General features: G+C 37.8%; 1 protein-coding gene across 10 annotated transcripts in view; it reads left to right on the forward strand.

Annotated features, from left to right (window-relative positions):
- BBS9 (Bardet-Biedl syndrome 9) overlaps positions 1-17,173 on the forward strand; it is a 307,045-nt gene that overhangs the window by 138,928 nt on the left and 150,944 nt on the right. For all 10 annotated transcript variants that reach the window (XM_065055148.1, XM_065055150.1, XM_065055147.1 and 7 more), the window contains one exon: positions 10,902-11,124. In XM_065055148.1, coding sequence (XP_064911220.1) covers positions 10,902-11,124 — 223 coding nt within the window. The remainder of the gene's footprint in view (positions 1-10,901; positions 11,125-17,173) is intronic.

Consider the following 17,173-nt stretch of genomic DNA (forward strand, 5'->3'; position numbering starts at 1 on the left):
TACAAAGTATTGCAGTTGTCCCACGAGACATACCCTTTGTTTGACAGATTAAATAACCCTCTGTTATCAGACATCTGTCTCCATGTAATATTGTGATGGGGACCTCTAAACTTTCTCTTTGTTAGGGGAGCATAATCTATCTAGTTCAGGTACAAAGAGAAGCTAAAATATTTTACTCTAGTGGTAATTACTGAATATGTGCTGCATACCAGAAGTTCAGATCAGTTGTCATCTAAACTGCTTAATGACAAGAGTGATGCATTACAGTGATTATGGCAATGTTGTTCACCAAAAGGTCTTAACACTCAATATATATAATCAGTGATTCTTTCTTTTGGGTTGTTTCTTTTAAAGAAGCTGATTGTCAGTGGAGAATTCCCTTGATATTGTGTCCTAATTGAAGGATATGCAGACTTCTGCTATGTATTGAAAAGTATTGTGCTAGTGTTTTAGAAATATTATCTGATTTATGATTCGTTGTAAAATTCCACTGAAATTACTTATATACTGGAAAATTATCAGTTTTGGCATTATTAGTATTTCGCCTTTATATTACATCATAGGACAGGGTTTATAGACTAAAAAGTTGCATATTTACTGTTGGTTTTATGTTCTAATTGTCTTACATCAGTTTAAAGCTACAATACTTCTAAGTACTGTAACGCTATGTTAGTATTTGATTTAGAAAAAGCCAACCATGTATCATGGCATTTTCTGAGAAAATAAGATAGAGATACTCCCAATAATTTTATGAAGCTCTCTATTTATCTTGAAGATACGACTTAATGATGTGCAGCTAAATTCATAATTTCCCTCAGATCTGGCAGTCAGAAATGTTTCAGAGAGGGCAAATGAAGATCTAATCACCAAACCAGGGAAAGGAACTGGGGGAACCAGTTCTGGTATTACTGCTTTTTGTTTATTGATAGTTGTTCTTGGTTCTAAATTGCAATCATAATGTAACATTTTTTGGTCATTATTAGATAACCTGTAGCTATTGTTCACACATTGTTTTGTTGTATAATCTGTCTACTAGAACTTACAAAGTTATTGCTAGGTAGTGGGAAAAGAAGTCATGTGAATCTTTCATCTTGCTAAAAGATCCCAGAAAACAACTCACTAGTTTTTTACTATGATTTGCAGAGTAGGTATTTTTTCAGATGGAGGTTTTTGCTTTCAGTTAATGGTAAGATACTTAGTCTTAACTCCTAGATTAAGAATGATGTATCAGTATTCTCTAATCTGCACAGGTGGTGATAGACTCACTTTACAATAGGTTAGGACAGATAAAATTAAAAGAACATAAAGAATTTATTTCTGCCACAGTCTGGCTTTTTCAATGAAGCAAGAGTTAGATATAGCCAAAATATGGTTTTGATACCTCAAAAGTAAAATAGACATTTGGTCATAAGACAAGGCTGTACAAACAGTGGAGGAGTTCATTATCTTTGCCCAAGCTATTGGCTCAAGCAAAAAAACAGTGATTCCAGCATAAGTTTGAAAATTGGCTACCTAAGTAAAGATGCAAGTCCAGTTTGCCACCATCTTCATTGTCCTCACCATTGTGGGAGAATAGAAATTCACAGTTTGAAGCAACAGAGCTGAGTTTAAAGTTACTGGTGACTAGATCAAAAGTACTGTGAGAATTTAAATATAAAATCATTTTTTTTGCCAAGTTGTGTGTGTGGTTTTGTGTTTTTGTTTTTTTCAGAGCTAAAATATTTGAGTGTGTATGGTTCCATATTTCACAGCGTTTGGAAACACAAACTCATTTGTCAGGCTTTCATAGCATCTTATGTTGGTAATCTAGTGAAGAATATTGTACTAAGAGAAGGATAGTTCCTCCCCAAGTGTCACTGATATGAAAATAGAATGTGGGCTGAGATGCAGTGAGCTATCTCAAAAAGCCTTTTTAGTATATGTTTTCTCTATCTTTTTTCTCCAGACCAAGTACAACAAGGTCTGATTTCTCTTCCTCATATCAAAAATTATCTTGCTGAACCTCATGGAAGTTGTAGACCTCATTTATGGCAGACCCAGTGTTGGATGTATAGCATTCTTCAGCAAGATGCATGACTCCTGATGTGTTTGCATGCCTGCAGACAGCTTTGACAGCATCTGCAAAATCCAAACAGCACCTCAGTTTTCCTTGGTAGCTGGTGAAAAGTTCTTGAGGAAAAGAAAGATGAAGTGTTAGATGATTTCAGTGCTAAAAATCAAAACAATAAACCTCTGAAGCTGGCAACAAGGAAGCCAAACTGCTCCATTCATGTAGTGCATACAAGACTTTCTTTCATCAGTTTCCAGAAAAGCATCAATGGTTGTAAGAAGTCAAGTTAGAAAGAAAATTAAGATGACAAAAAACCCCTCAAAAATTCAGGATTCGCTAATGACTTCTACAGAAACCCATGATGTGTGTGAACTTTCACTATTCCAGACAGGATGTATTTGTATGACAACAAACAAGCATTACTAGTGGAATAATTGTACAATTAGGTGGTTAGAATTTATCAGTTGAAAAACATGCCCTCTTCCCTACCTCTCAGCCACTCTGCCTTAAAGATCTGCAATGTTGTCCAGAAATAAAATGATAAAAAACAGGTGTTAGAATACATTCTATATTGCTCCAATTTTGATATATGAGACAACTTGAGAGAAGAGTTGGGCAATATAGATACGTTACGTGTCAAGAAGAAAACTACTGATTTAATTCTAGTCTAATTCTGACCTAATTCTGACCTAATTTTGAAAGTTTTTCTGTGCAAATGAAAAACATCTGATCCTAAAGGACGTAGCCCATTTGGAAATTTGGCTACAATAATCAGGGATTAATTAAATTTGAGTGGAAGAGCCACCATCTATAGTCATCCTGATACGTTTTGGTGAAGCATGCATTTTCCTGAGAGCAAATTACTAAACTCAAAAGCGTGGAACAGTTAGGCAGTTGTAGAAATATTTTTGCTATGATCCCCACCTGGAGGAGTTCTGTTTTCTTACAGGTGATACACTCTCTAATTGTGTTATCTGTTGTTTCATTAATACACAAAACCCTACAACTGCTAATAATCATATTTTGTTTCTGTGAGCGGGACTTTTTTCTGAGTCAGACTTGGAAAATACATTAAAATATTGAATGATAAAGGTCATCATCATGATGGAACACAGCTTTCAGAAGCTTTGCTTAGTAATGGTTGTTTTGCTAGATTCCTGAAACGCCTACTACTTTAATACTCTTCTTCTACATTATGTGGTAAAATATTAGTTTAGGAGCACCATTCTTAAAAGACAAATACTGCATATCCTGTAAGACAGCGTCAGAAACATTATTTTGATTTCTAAGCTATATGCATTTTCAGCTTTCTTTCCATACCTGAAGACATTATAGAAGGAGGTTTTGGCAAGTCTTGAATTAAGTTTAATGTCCATAGGACAGAATTCTCCAAAAACTATTTGTCTTATATTTAGTGCCGAAGTGTCCAGTGGTTTGTGAATTGTGTGAGGACAAAAATACCACAGAAAGAACAAACTTTTAAATGGCAAGTGTACTTTTCAGGAAAGAATCTGTTATACAGATTTCTGTCAGGTGAAGTTGCCATAGGATGTCAATATATGAATGTCTTTACCAAGCAGGACTCAAAATGGGAAGTTCTTGGAGAAAGATGTTTATGCTGGTGGAGTTTCTATTACATAAATACTTCTACGTTGAACAGATAACGTTGCTTTTTCTGTTGTCACTGGCAGTTACAGCACAGCTGTGCAGAAATGACAAGTTTATCTGTGACACTTCAAAAAAACCCAACAACTTGTAAAGCATTTTTTCTAAAGCTGATATTTCCATTCTACTACCGCAAAATGTGAGAGCATCTAATTAAAATTTTAGTATCTGACATAGCTTGAAAATATTTTCTACGGGTTTTTTTTGTTACCTTTTACTTCTCTGTTTTTTGCATTTGTCTTTTATCCCTTGTGTTTTAACTAAAATGTAATTTATATGGAGTAGGTAAGCATCCTGAGTCCAAATCCTGTTAACATATTTTGCAATGTACAGAAGACTTGCAATGCTGCTGGCATGAACTGTCCATCTGCAACTACTTTTCAGTGAGCTCTGAAAAATATTTTTACATATTTCAATTTATTTCAAGATGTTCTTCTATATGTTCTCTGATCATTATTTGACAATAAGCCAAATTGTTATGCTGTGTTGATGTAGCTAACTGGGCAATTTTATGGAAAAAAAAAATCATAGCATGGTGGCTTGAGGTGTTCTAGATGCATTGCAGCTGATGTTGTTACTGGGATGGATTTCAGCTTACTATGGTGATTGCTTAGAGCTACTTTTGCACCTCTAGATTCTGGTCCTGAATAGGAGTCAGTATTCTGGCAGTTTAGGGATATGAACAGTATGATGCACATTGAAGTAGCTATTTTAATTCTACTTTTTCTGGCTTTTATGGGTCTTGTGAAATGTTAAAGATTTTTTTCCCTGATGATCACAAGCCACTCTGTCTGACTTGCTAAAAGGAACGGACAGATTTAATTAAAGCAAGACTAAATGGCCTAATGGAGAAAGAGCCATGAAACCATCTAACCATTTTAGAATAATACTGTGTTGTAGTGGGCTTATATCATCAGCAAGCATTTGTTGAGAAGTTGCTGCTTTTCTGCATTACCTAATACAAGAATGGAGTTGGTTCTGAAAGTCTTTGTTGTTGGACTTGGGGCAAATACTTCTGCTTGAAACTCTTTAACCAGAGTCAAAGGCATGGCAAGGATTTCAGTAACTTCCAGTCCCGTCTATGTATTTAATGTAAGCACACTTTCAAGAGACAACGTTCACCTCTCAACTACAGTCAAAACAATCTTCTTGTGGCATTTAGAACAATGTTTTTTTTGTTTGCAGACTAAAGCATTAACTCATTAACTTTGTCTCTTTTAAAACTTTGTAGGTTTAATTTCCAAGCTAAATAATGTCCTTTATGTGGCTGGCATTTATACATTTGCTTTGTCTTGTTTTGCTTTCATATCACAAGGATGTTTCCATCAGTCTGAGTGGTACAATAGTTAATTCTACTGACCTATTATATACTTACAATAAGCATCACAAAGTGAACTAGGGTTTACATTCAAAGAAAACTTTTTGTTAATCTCTTATATACAGAGAAGAAAAACACTGAAAGACCAATAGCTTGGCAAAATTGGCTTTCTGTGGTAGTCTGTATTAAAATAGAATAAAAGTCATTGCGGTCTTATGGTTAAAATTACAAACCTAAATGATACTTTTACTTGTGTTATGGTGCAATGTAGTGAACTAGTTAAAATTTCAGACTTCACAAAAGCCCCTGCGTGTTCAGTTTCCGTGCTTTGGCTTACTTCTGTCTTGGGCATTTTGGGTTCAGATCCTTTGTAGGATTTCAGCTCTGGTGCATTATGTGAATTTATGACAATTGCAGAGTACTAAAAGAAAGGAAATGCTGTGTCATAAAATCTGAGCTTTCATTCTCAACACATCCCAAGGCTCCTTTCTGACTCCCAGTTGCATTGTTTCTTTGCTTATGTGTATTCTTTTTAAAGCCCAAGAACTATCTGAAAGTAAATCTATGTATTATTTAGATCTATTACAGGTTTTTCTCACAGGACAAAATATAGTTCACAAAGATTGCTCTAGCAAAGGTCTTTTGTAAATAAACATACTCAATATAATGATAATTTTTTAACTTTTCAGAATAGGTTTTAAGAAAGAAGTATTTATCAGGCTGTTTCTACAAAGCAACATACCTGTATGACTAGTTGCTATAATATGGTCCAGGTAAAAGTTGATTATTTTTAGTAGTGTCATAACTTCAAAAGTCTTGATAATATTTTAAAAAATATTTACCTGGGTTTTATGTACCCTTTATATATTTAAGATAATCCTGTAGGGTATCCTTGCAAATCATAGATTGGACTGTCCACTGCTTCTCAATGATTAGTCAAATTGATATGTCTATAGAGCTTACCGGTTAGATGGGGTTTGACTTGGCTATCTAGATGTGTGTTCAAAACCTTCAAGGTTTCGGAAGAACTTTTAGTAAAGTGTAATATTAAACAATATGGAGAAAAGTAGACTTTCAGTTTATCCGTTACCTGTGTAAGTACAGCTTAAAAATTGTTAAAACCTGTTGAACTTTTTCAGGTTAAAAGCAACAAATGGCTTTATTTTGCATGGAAAGTGCACATGGTGAAACTTGTAGGTAAAATATCCTACTTTTTTGTGTGTGTTTTGTTTAAAGTGATGTGAGAGAATGTGCTGTATTATCTACTTGAGCATCTCTCATAGTTACTAGAACTTGTCTGTGTTGGAAGCAGTTCAAACCTTGTTCTGAGGGGAAACATGAGGCAAAAACCTCTGTTTCTCCCAGAAATTCCAGTGTGATGTTTGCAGCAGGGGCTGTTAGATTCTTGGTGTTTTCCAAGTGAAATCACTTTAGTGTCTTTAGAAACTGGACTTGGTACTTTTTCTTGTTCATGTGTTTGCAATGGAAACCAGCCGCTGTAAATGTCTGTGCTGTGCAGCTAGATTGGATTTTGACTGGACCTCAGTAGCAGCAACTTAGCTTAACCAGTACTTCATCTTACACTTCATTAACTTCCAGTGATTTACCAATTATGCTGTTGGTGGAGACAAGTGGAATCTAAAAACCAAAGAAAATGCTTGTGGGCAGTTATACAGTATAAATGTGTTAAGAAGCTAAACTATATGAGTAAACTTCTAAAATCTGGTAAAAGGTCCTATCTTATGCTTCTCCATACATGTCCTGTACATCTTAACAACTGTATTGAAATCCTTCTCTCAGATCCCGCTCTGTGTGCGTGCCTAGTTGACCTTGTCTATTGATCGCTCTTGGGGAGTGGAGTCTTGCAGCCAAGCAGCAGGGCTGCAGTGCTGTGCGTCCTAACAGGGCCTGACCTCCAGCTTCACTAGAACCACGTTCCCCACCTGCATGTTGTGTCAGAAAATCAATGCCCTTTCTACAGCCTGACAATTTATCTGCAGCATCTCACATACTGGATGAGCCTCCAGTTTTATTGTCTAGAATTTTAAAGTTACAGTCGGTTAGTAATTTTCGAGGTTTCTTCTTGTTTGACAAATGGTAGAACCTAAAAATATTCCTAAAAGTTAGATACTCTAGATTAAACCTATGCCAAAATGAGATTGAATGTATAATCATAGTCACACTCAGATAAGCTGTAACATCTGAGGAACATTAATGATAATATATATGGAATATAAGTGATATGTACTACTACGCCTTAGGCCTGCTAGTATCACAAATCTACATTTGGTCTTCAGACTCTGCAGTGTATACAATTTTGTCAAAAGAAAGTGCCAATCTCTTCCTACTACCTTCAAGATAAAAATACTAATATATACATGTAAAATATTAAGCTAATCCTTTCCCAGTGAAAAAGTTAAATAAATGAATTAATTATTTTTCATATCTATTTCAGCTGATACAGTCGATATGAAGAATTTGCATGGTTTAGTAATACATCTTTCTGTGAGTCTTGACTCAGGTTTGTTGTGGCAGTTATGGCAATGCTTGCTGAACATAGGATGATGGATTACTGGTATCACACTCCTGCTGAAGGTGTTCCTTTCAGACCTCAAATATGCAGAACACTACACAGAAATCCATTAGTGAATATTACAGCTATGACTGTAGAATCATTCTTCAGTGTGTGCTATACACTAGAACACCTTCCGCTTCAAACACCTTTTAGCTTCTTTTTTAATGAGTAAAGGGTGAAGAATTTTTCCTGTTCCTTCAATTCTCCCCTTGCACCAATAAAAATTGCTGACAAATACAACCTTATTGGCAGCCATTAATTCTTGCTTGTATAAAATCACCTCAACAGATTTCCATCAAGTTTTTTTTTCACATAGAGGTAGATTTTGTGTACTCTTCACTGATCATAAAGGCTGCTTTGGATTTTACTGTGCTTACTAGGTCAACAGTCCTTGAATTGGAGAAGATAGTTTTATGGTCTACTGAGAAACCAGTTTTATATGGAAATTAAATACAAGAACAAGGGTTGGAAAATGTTAAGGTTATAGTACAAAGTAAAACATACCTGTGCGAGCCAAGGCCAGAATACTAGCCTCTTTTAATTTCCTGACTTTCGTTAGCTTGTATTTCAGTCTCGTTATTTAAATGCTCCTTTTGCCTGCTTTTTTATAACTTATTTGAAGGGATATATTGGCCAGCTTCTCAGCTACTGTATGCTGACACCAGTTAATCACATGTTTCTTTGTCTTGTAGTGAAACTCAAGATTCTTATGTTTATGTTGTCTTGCTTTTCATGATTTGTAGTATAATTAGGAGCGCCTGGTTTCACTGTTTTTTGATGCTTTGTACATATTAAGTTTCATTGCCCAGTATGTGGGAATGCAGACAGCATTTACCAGCTCATTAACCTCTTTAAATTGGCTGTGGGATGGATTATTTCCTGTCACCATCACAGGTCAGTGGATGGATTACACTCCAATGGACTTTTTCTAAAATAATTGACAAATGTTAAGCTACCACAGCATTGGTTGACTGGCATAATTTTTCCAATTTACATGTTTTTGGGAGGGAAATTCAGGTGAGGCAGTAGGTTAATGTCATTGTTCTGAAATCAGGAAAGGCAAATGTTGACTAAGAAAACCCCACTAGTTGATCCTGTTCCTCTATTTCAATGTTTTGTATACAAACATCACGTTTTCAGGACACTATTAAGAATGGTGTATGGTTGGACTAGGATGTAGTGCCTGTGACTGTGTGGTCTCGCTGATGTGCTTGGCCACTAGTAAGTGTCTGTCCTGAACCTGTTCTTAGGAAGTGAAAAGGTCGGGAAAGGTGGCCTTTGCTCCTCTGTGTTGAAAGTACTACCCTAGCCTTCACAAAAGCCATATGTATCTAATAAAAAAAGTTCACAAACCTTGTTTGCTTGACAGTGGACTCCAACGGGGTTGTCACTGTCATTGTTTCAAATGTTACACTTACTCAGTCATGGAAATTTGTATAGGTAGGTGATTTTGCTGTTCCTCTGAGCACTTTCAGTCAAGTAGAATGCACCACGAGAAGGAGCTTAAAAACTAGAAGACTCTGGGGTTGTATTAAGTACAACTGGATACTTGACTTGTCTTTTTTTGTTCTGCATGAGTAATCACCACATAAAGAACAACCTTGGTGTTACCTTCTGTTAGCTTAGCAGCTGATAGAGCTGGGTGGTTCCAGATCATAGCCTCAAAACTTCTAAAGTCAATAAAGACTGTTGCCAAAATAAGTTCGAACTAATCAGGATTGTTGAGAAAGCAGGCCACTAATACTGCAGTGATTGAACATTACTTCCCTGTACGTGTAGGCAGCAGATATGTAAAACTTGCTTACAGGTAGCTGAATGCTAAGAGACATTACGAGTCCCAAAGTTAGCAGACCACAAAACCCTTCAGATGAGTTGCTAACTCTGTCCAAGCTCTGTAAGATTGTAATGAAAAGGCATGAGCAGGCTTTGTGGTTGTCTTACAGGTTCATTAATTATAGACACTTTGGATTAATCACAGTCACATCACAGAGTGTAGTTTAAGATTACAAAGTGCATCAAGAAGAGTCAATTCTGCATTGCACACTGCATAAATTAGATAAATGCCATATATTAGATTTTACATATTAACCTAATAACCTTGTCACAAATAATAAGACTTCTGCTCGACAGATTTCTTACTTGAAGGCGCATCTTGATTTGTTTGTGTCACTGAAAACCCTGGTACAAATTGCAAACTTGAAACTAACTTTTAAAGGTGCTTTTTAAGGTGCCTCATTAAGAGAAACTTACTTGTTTTTACAGAGTGTTATGTGCAAGAGTAAACACTTCATTTTGTGAAAATACATTAACTGTTTATGACACTGAATATAGCTTTTCATCCTGAAATCTTTTCCATAGGTAGCTGCTTGTTTGAACTGATTACTAAGCTGGTCTTCTCTAACCTGATCTGGTTGAAGATGTCACTGCTTATTGCAGAATGGTTGGACTGGGTGACTTTTGAAGGTCCCTTCCAACCCAGACTATTCTGTGATTCTCATAAGAGTTTATAGCTTGATACTGTGCTGTTAGAAATCTAAGTCTCAGCTCATCAGAGCACTGACACACCTGTGCTAATGCTGTGGGTATCGTAACTTAAAGTTAATAAATGGATACTGAATAACTGCAGCTTTGAGTTGCAATTGTGGTGTTCCATGCTATGGGGATATTGTCAGAATCTTAGTGATTCTGAAGAATGTATGGTTGGATACCTTATTTTTTTTCCTGGCCTTGACGTGTTTCCAGCATAATGTTATAGAATACATAATATACATAATATATTTGTATTTACATCTCAGTTCTGTTCTTAATTCTAAATGTCGCATCCAGGAACTTCTGGATTTTAGTTATTAAAAAAACTACTGAATTGAACTGCTATGTCACATACTGTCCATATATTATTCTTGAAATGGTATTTGTCTATCAATCTTAATATTGGAAAGAGTTTGTTTGGTAACTTTTCAATTTGGTCACTTTCAACTTTTTGGTCACTTTTCAATTTACACAATTCAATTGTGTGTTTTGTTGTTGTTGGCTTGTTGTTGTTTTATTTGTTTTTGTTGTTTGTTTGTGGTTTTGTTTTTTGTGTTTTTTTTTTTTTTTTTAATTTTCTATCCAGTTTTTGCTTGTAGAAGCTGAAGGACTGGTTGTTCATGACAGTCATTCACCTCCAAATTATATTTATGTATCTGTATAATTTGAAAATTCTTAGTCCTTGATTTGCTACTTTGTTTTTAATATGCTATATCATATTACGGTTCACCTAATTTTGTTTAATTTTCTTTTCTTTAATGCAGGGTTGGGAAGAAGCTGTGGATGCTGCCATTTCTTATTTGTTAAGAACTTGCTTGTCAAAGAGCTCTAAGGAACAGGCCCTGAATCTCAGCAGCGATTTGTGCATGCCCAAAGATACTAGCAGACTGAAGAAGAACATCACAGTCTTCTGCGATAGATTGGCCAAAGGTGGCCGCCTTTCCTTAAGCACAGACTCAGCTACTCAGCAAGCTGCTGTCATGCCAGGTAAGACATGAAGTACATGTTCATAATTGAAAATATGTATTTGTGCATTAAAATTAAAAATTGTGCACATTTGATTGTGCTAGAAGCTTGTTTTTCACTGGTTGTGGAAACCAGACACTGGTGGTGTTGCTGACCAATAGAATGAGTTAGGTAATAAGATAATTTTAAATCTAATTTCTAATTCAGTTTGATCACTTATGGCTGTTCTTACAGCACATGCGTAGTAATGTAGTAGTAAATGAACCCCAGATGGTCATTTTTATGCTATAAATGTCTTATCACTTATTTCTTTACACTTTTCAATTGAATGTATACATGTGCTTTTTTCTAACGTGATGGAAACTTGAGTAGTGAAAAGTCCTACTTTCTTGATAGATAAATGATTATGGTAGCATTATTTGCTTTAGGGCATATCTGTATGACTAAATATGAAGTACTGATAACACGGAATAAAAATCTGCAACTTCAGGAAGGACTACTTGGCTGGGTGGTAGCTCGCAGAAAGCATGAAAGTGAAGATGAAACTAAGCAGGTGTTGAATTCATATTTCTCTTTTGGAAGAGGAATGTGGAGATTTCAGAGTGCACAATGGTTTAAATTAACGTCATGGAGTTACCATTTTTTAAAGAAATTTTATTTGCATTCTTTTCTACATTCCTACTTTTTAGTAACAGTTGGAACAAAGCCACACTTTTCTGCAGAGTACTGTTGCAAGACATTTTCTTCCTGCTGTTTTTTCTCTAGTGAGAAAGACAGTCTCTTAATAAACATCATGTACTCCTGCTAACTTGGAAACAGGTTGGGTTTTTTTTTTCCCCAAGCTTCCTACTCTGAATTTGATTGGATGTTCATTCAGCTTCATAGTCTCCTAAACCACATAATATCAGTATGGTCTTTGGCCTCAATGATATCCTTCACCTACAACAGCCTTCACATCTATAGGGAAGAGTATGTATTGTATACACACTTCATGCTTAAAATTGGGAGGTTATTTATTTTGTCTTCATGGATATTGTTTTTGATAAAGTTTGGAGTTATGTTAGGCCAGTATCTTGATTTTCTATATTTTCTTACATTGTGAAGAATAATTCCTGGTTAATATAATCTGAACGGCCTGTGCAATGTTTCAGCAACTCAGAAGTCCTGGTTATTAGAATGTAAAATGGCTACAGACTATGCAATGGTAGAAACCATATACATATATATATATATAACTTTTTTTTAGTGCTACACTATGCCCATATCTGGAAGCAGACTGATTATCATGTGAAAAAGTGAGCCAGAATAAGTGTCAAATTACTTTTACAAACTTTTGTTTGTATTCCTTTGCAAGACTAAAATATGTGTTGAACTTTGAAAATATTATATAGGCATTCTTTTTTCTTCTAAGAATTTTGAAAAGGTGTAAATAGCTGCAGTTCATCTTTTTTCCACCTAAGCTAATATGTCAGACTGATTTAATAAGGAAGTTCACTTCTCCCTGTTCAATTGGATAGTGTTATTGTGTTCAGGGGACTATTCAATATGAGTATGATTAATTCTGTTAGGAAAATAGTAAAATTTTGAAAAATTGTAAACAAATTAGAAGCCCTGATCTTGGTGAAGGACCTTGGGAAAGCGGTCTGGTCATGCTCTCCACATTGCATGTATAAAGATTAAAATTCTTAATGTTGCTAAGCCTGTTTTTTTTTTTTTTTCTCTTACATGGGGCCAAAATAACACCCAGAATTCATGAGTGATGTGTACTAGAAATACTTTTACCCTTGTGATACAGATAGACACTTATACTACCTCTCAAATAACAATAATACAAGGAGGAGGTACATTCCAAGCCAAACATAAGATACTTGACTCTGGGCTGTTACCCATGTATTGATGGTATGTGGGACCAAGATTACCGTTTTACATGATGAATAGTGAAAAATTAAGTACCTGTAAGGCGCTTTTTGAGACCTGGTATAGCAACACAAACTGTTTTAGCTATACTTGAAACACGTTTTGACTGTGATTTACATTAAAAAGAATTAAAATTTATAATCCAAATACAGATTCCCAGATAAATCATTTTGCTTTCAAAATTGCTGACTCTAGTGTATAGCCCTTTTGAATATCAAATCACCTAATTAGGAATAAAAATTATGATGTAATTAGGCTTACACTTCAGAGACCCACAAGATGATATCACTTAAAGAAATTATAAAACATAATATGACTTCCCCATTTTCACTGAGAGTTCAGCCTGAAGCGTTAATGAAAGAATCTGTATGCTTATGCATTTACTCATTAACGGTTGAGAACATGTTTTTTTGAAAAGTATGGAAGAGCTTAAAAATAAGAGATTTCATCTTAGTTTACAAGAGAGGCTCATTAGAGAGAAATAGTTCTGCCAAATGCTTAGAATACTGTAGTATTTAAGTAGGTACTCTCTAGCACAATGTGCTATATGCTTTGAAATGGTGTGGGTGTTTGTCTTTGGGCAGACTGGAGAAAACTGAGAGCTTTCTTGAGAGATTTTACCGAGGATTTAAAACATTTGTTTTGTCACCTGTTTGAGTTTTCTGTGTCTATCTCTGCATTGCCAAGTAGAGCCTGAAGAAGAGGAGACTGAGGGGAGAGCTCACTGTGGTCTACAGCTTCGTCACAAGGGGAAGAGGAGGGGCAGGCGCTAATCTCTTCTCTTTGGTGACCAACGACAGAACCCAAGGCAATGGCAGGAAAATGTGCTATGGGAGATTCAAGTTGGACAAGCAGTCAGGCAGTTGGACTAGGTGATGGTTACAGGGCCCTTCCATCTGAACTGATCTATTCTGTCCCATTCTTCTTCCTGTCTCCTGCTTTCCCAGAGGTAGATGCTGAGGAAATCTATGATGACATTTCAGTGCAGAAGGCACTGAATAGCCATAACCATATCCCAGCATAGGCATTGCCTCTGTCACGTTGTGGGAAGGAGGCACGTACCTTCTGATGGGGCGAGAGCTGGGAATCGTCTCAAGGTAGTTGGACCATCTGTACAAACTGGCAGAAAGCAAGTAAGAAGTACAGTTTTTGAAATTCTTCTCTGTTCGTCTAGTTGAATTGGGTTTCCACAGGGTGGCAAAACCTCATACCTCTCACACTAGTGATGCTCCAAAATCAAGCCCTCATTCTGAAGCAGGACATGCTCCTCACCTAAGGGCTTGCGAATCTTTCTGAGGTGAACAATATCTGCTCATTTCCTGTGGATTCTTTTTTCCTTCTTGTACTCATTTTTAGAATTACCCAATCAGTTTTTCATGAAAAAACATGCTAAAACAAAAGAGCCGGAGAACAAGAGTACTCTAACAGAGAGAAGGTGCGTAGGGGTGCTCCTAGGCGTCAGTGTCCGGGACCGTCCTCCCCTGGGACCCCTGCCCACCACCACCATCTCCTGCCAAGGGCCCAGGGGACGTGTCTCAGCTCAGCCTGGGGCCTTGGGTCCCTGCCTGAGCCGTGTTGTAGGTGTGTGTGCCCGTCCCGTCTCTGCGTCTGTCCCTGGCTGGTCCTGGGCCCTGCCCTACAGAGGGAGGCTCTCCTGCATGGATGGAGCCCTCAGGGCTCTGTAAGAACTTGTCATGCAGAACTCAAGGCATAACACAGCATAACTATTATATTATTTTCTATTCTATCCTATGTATTGTATTCTATTCCATGTGCTCACCGTGAGTCAAATAAGGATGGGAATATTATTTACATGAAATGCCAGGGGGTTCTCAGCTCCTGAAACATTTTCAAGTGCACAGAACACAAAGGATACGAGTGGAAACAGGATTTGATTATATTTTATTTTATTTTAGATTATTCTATGTCACTTAGTGACTCTGTTTACAGAGCCGATGCTCATGAGCATTAACACAATGCCCATGCCATGCCCATAACACATGCCAGGAGCAGGCTAATGCATTCTTCAGTTTAGCTTGAAGAAACATCCCTTGCAGGCTGGCAAAGGCAAGTTACAGAACTGCAAGAACAGCAGCAGAAATATAGGCCAAGCTGTCCTTGTGTCCTGAAGAGGGAGAATGTGGGGAATGAGGATCAGGACAGACCACACACAAAAGAAGAAGATGAGGAAGGAGAAGAAGAAGAGGAAGATGAGGAAGAAGAAGATAAGGAAGAAGAAGAAGAGCTGTGTGATACTGTGAGGTATTTTCCAAAGTATGGCATATAGCGATGACAAGCAGAGTCTTTCCCCTTTGAAAACTTCCTTGGTTCCTATGCTACTTGGCTAGGGCTGCATGAAAAGCGCTCTTGTTCCTGCCTGGTGCTTGTGTTGCATGCAGGGAGAGCTGAAAAGTGGGAGATCCAGATGGTGCAGCAAGCTGGGAGCCCTTCCAAGCACCTGCTGTTTTGCAGCAGCCAGAACCCCTGGGGAAATGGAATCCAAGGAAGAGAAGAGCTGGGTCCTGCTGCAAAGTTGCCCTGGCCAAGAAAGCCTGAGAGAGCCAGGGGCTGTGGTTAATGCTACGGAGGACAAGGAGGAATTCCTAGGAGAAGACTTGGGACCCACCCTGGGATTCCAAGAAGCTTCCTCCTCCCGGCTGCAGGGCACAAGAGGCCGTCTTCCTGGTGCTTGAGCAGCAGGCAGGAACCAAGCCAAAAGGGCTCAGAGGAGCTCTGCAAAGTGGTCATGCTCAATGCTGCAGAGGAAGGCAAAAAACCCCCGGGGAGCAGTGCCAATCTACCCTGGGGGAAAATTCCTTCCTGACCCCAATGCTGGCGATCGGCTGTTCCCTGAGCATGTGAGCCAGACCTGGCTCCTTGTCCCATAGGCTGGTCATGCCTCCCAGGAGCTGCCCAAGCCCTATTACCACTAAACCTGGAGTCATCTCATGGGCTTCTGAGAGTGCCCAAGTGCCTCTGGCCAGATTGAACTTGAGGGCAAGAATCCTTCCTGTGCCTGTCAGGACAGCAGGGGCTGCTCCAAAGCACTGGGACCCCTGGCAACGTCTCTGTATCCTATTGCTTACCACTGCTGCCCCTGGCTCTACAGGGGATGAAGACAGCGAGCTCCGCAGTGCTCCTCCAGAAGTCAATCCCTTGGTCTTACCACTGCTTGTGCCTTGGGCACTTCTAGGGGTTGGTGGTTCTTCTGATCTCCTCTGAGGGGTATGCATCTGTTCGCTGAACAGCGCAGTAGGATTTCTATCGGTCAGGTGCACTTTGAACTTAATCCTTTGCCATTCCGATTGTTTGTACACGGTTTGTAGGTTGTTGAAGGTTAGTGATTCGAGGTTGTTTGTTTAGGGTCTCTTGGTTCAGGCTTGTTTGGTTGGGGTTGGTTGTTTCAGGTTGTTTAGTTTAGGGTGGTTGGTGGAGGCTCTTCTGGTTTAGATTTAAGTTGTTTGTTCTAGGCTGGCTTAGGTCATTTGGTTTAGGTTGGTTGAGGCTGGTTGGTTGGTTGAGGTTGGTTGGTTGGCTGTTTGAGGCTGGTTGTTTAAGGCTGGTTGTATTTGGTTGCTTTTTTTACACTGAATTAGGTTCTAATTAGGTTGTTGGTAGATTCTTTCTTTCTACCTTGTTTGAAGCTTGTTGCTTTGCACGTTGGTTTAAGTTGGTTGCTTTGGCTGGGTTTCCATGAGTTCTTTACATTAGTTGTTTTCTGCTTAATTGTTGTGGTTGGTTGTTTGATGCTGTATGAGGTTGTATGCTGTATGTATGTTGTATGAGGTTCTTTGTAGGTTCTTTGTAGGTTGTGTGTTTGTAAGGCATTTAAACCTTGTTGGTTTAGGCTGCTGAAGGCTGGTTACGTTTGGTTTAGATTGGTGGTCTAACCTTACTTGTTTTGGGCTTCTGTTTTAGCTTGGTTTAGGTTGGTTACTTCAAGTTGGTTGTTGTAGGTGGTTTGATGTCATTTTGTGAAGGTTGATTTGTGTTGTTTGTTTTAGGTGGGTTGGATTTCCTTGTTTCTGTTAGGCTGTTTGGTTGATGATTTTTCAGAAAGGTTCTTTGGGGTAGGTTGTCTTAGTCTGATTTAGATTTTTGATTGAGGTATCTTGGTTCAGGGTGTTTAGGTGGTTTTAGGTTTTTTTGAGGA

Source organism: Columba livia, chromosome 2, assembly GCF_036013475.1.
Source record: "Columba livia isolate bColLiv1 breed racing homer chromosome 2, bColLiv1.pat.W.v2, whole genome shotgun sequence".
Lineage (NCBI taxonomy): Eukaryota > Metazoa > Chordata > Aves > Columbiformes > Columbidae > Columba > Columba livia.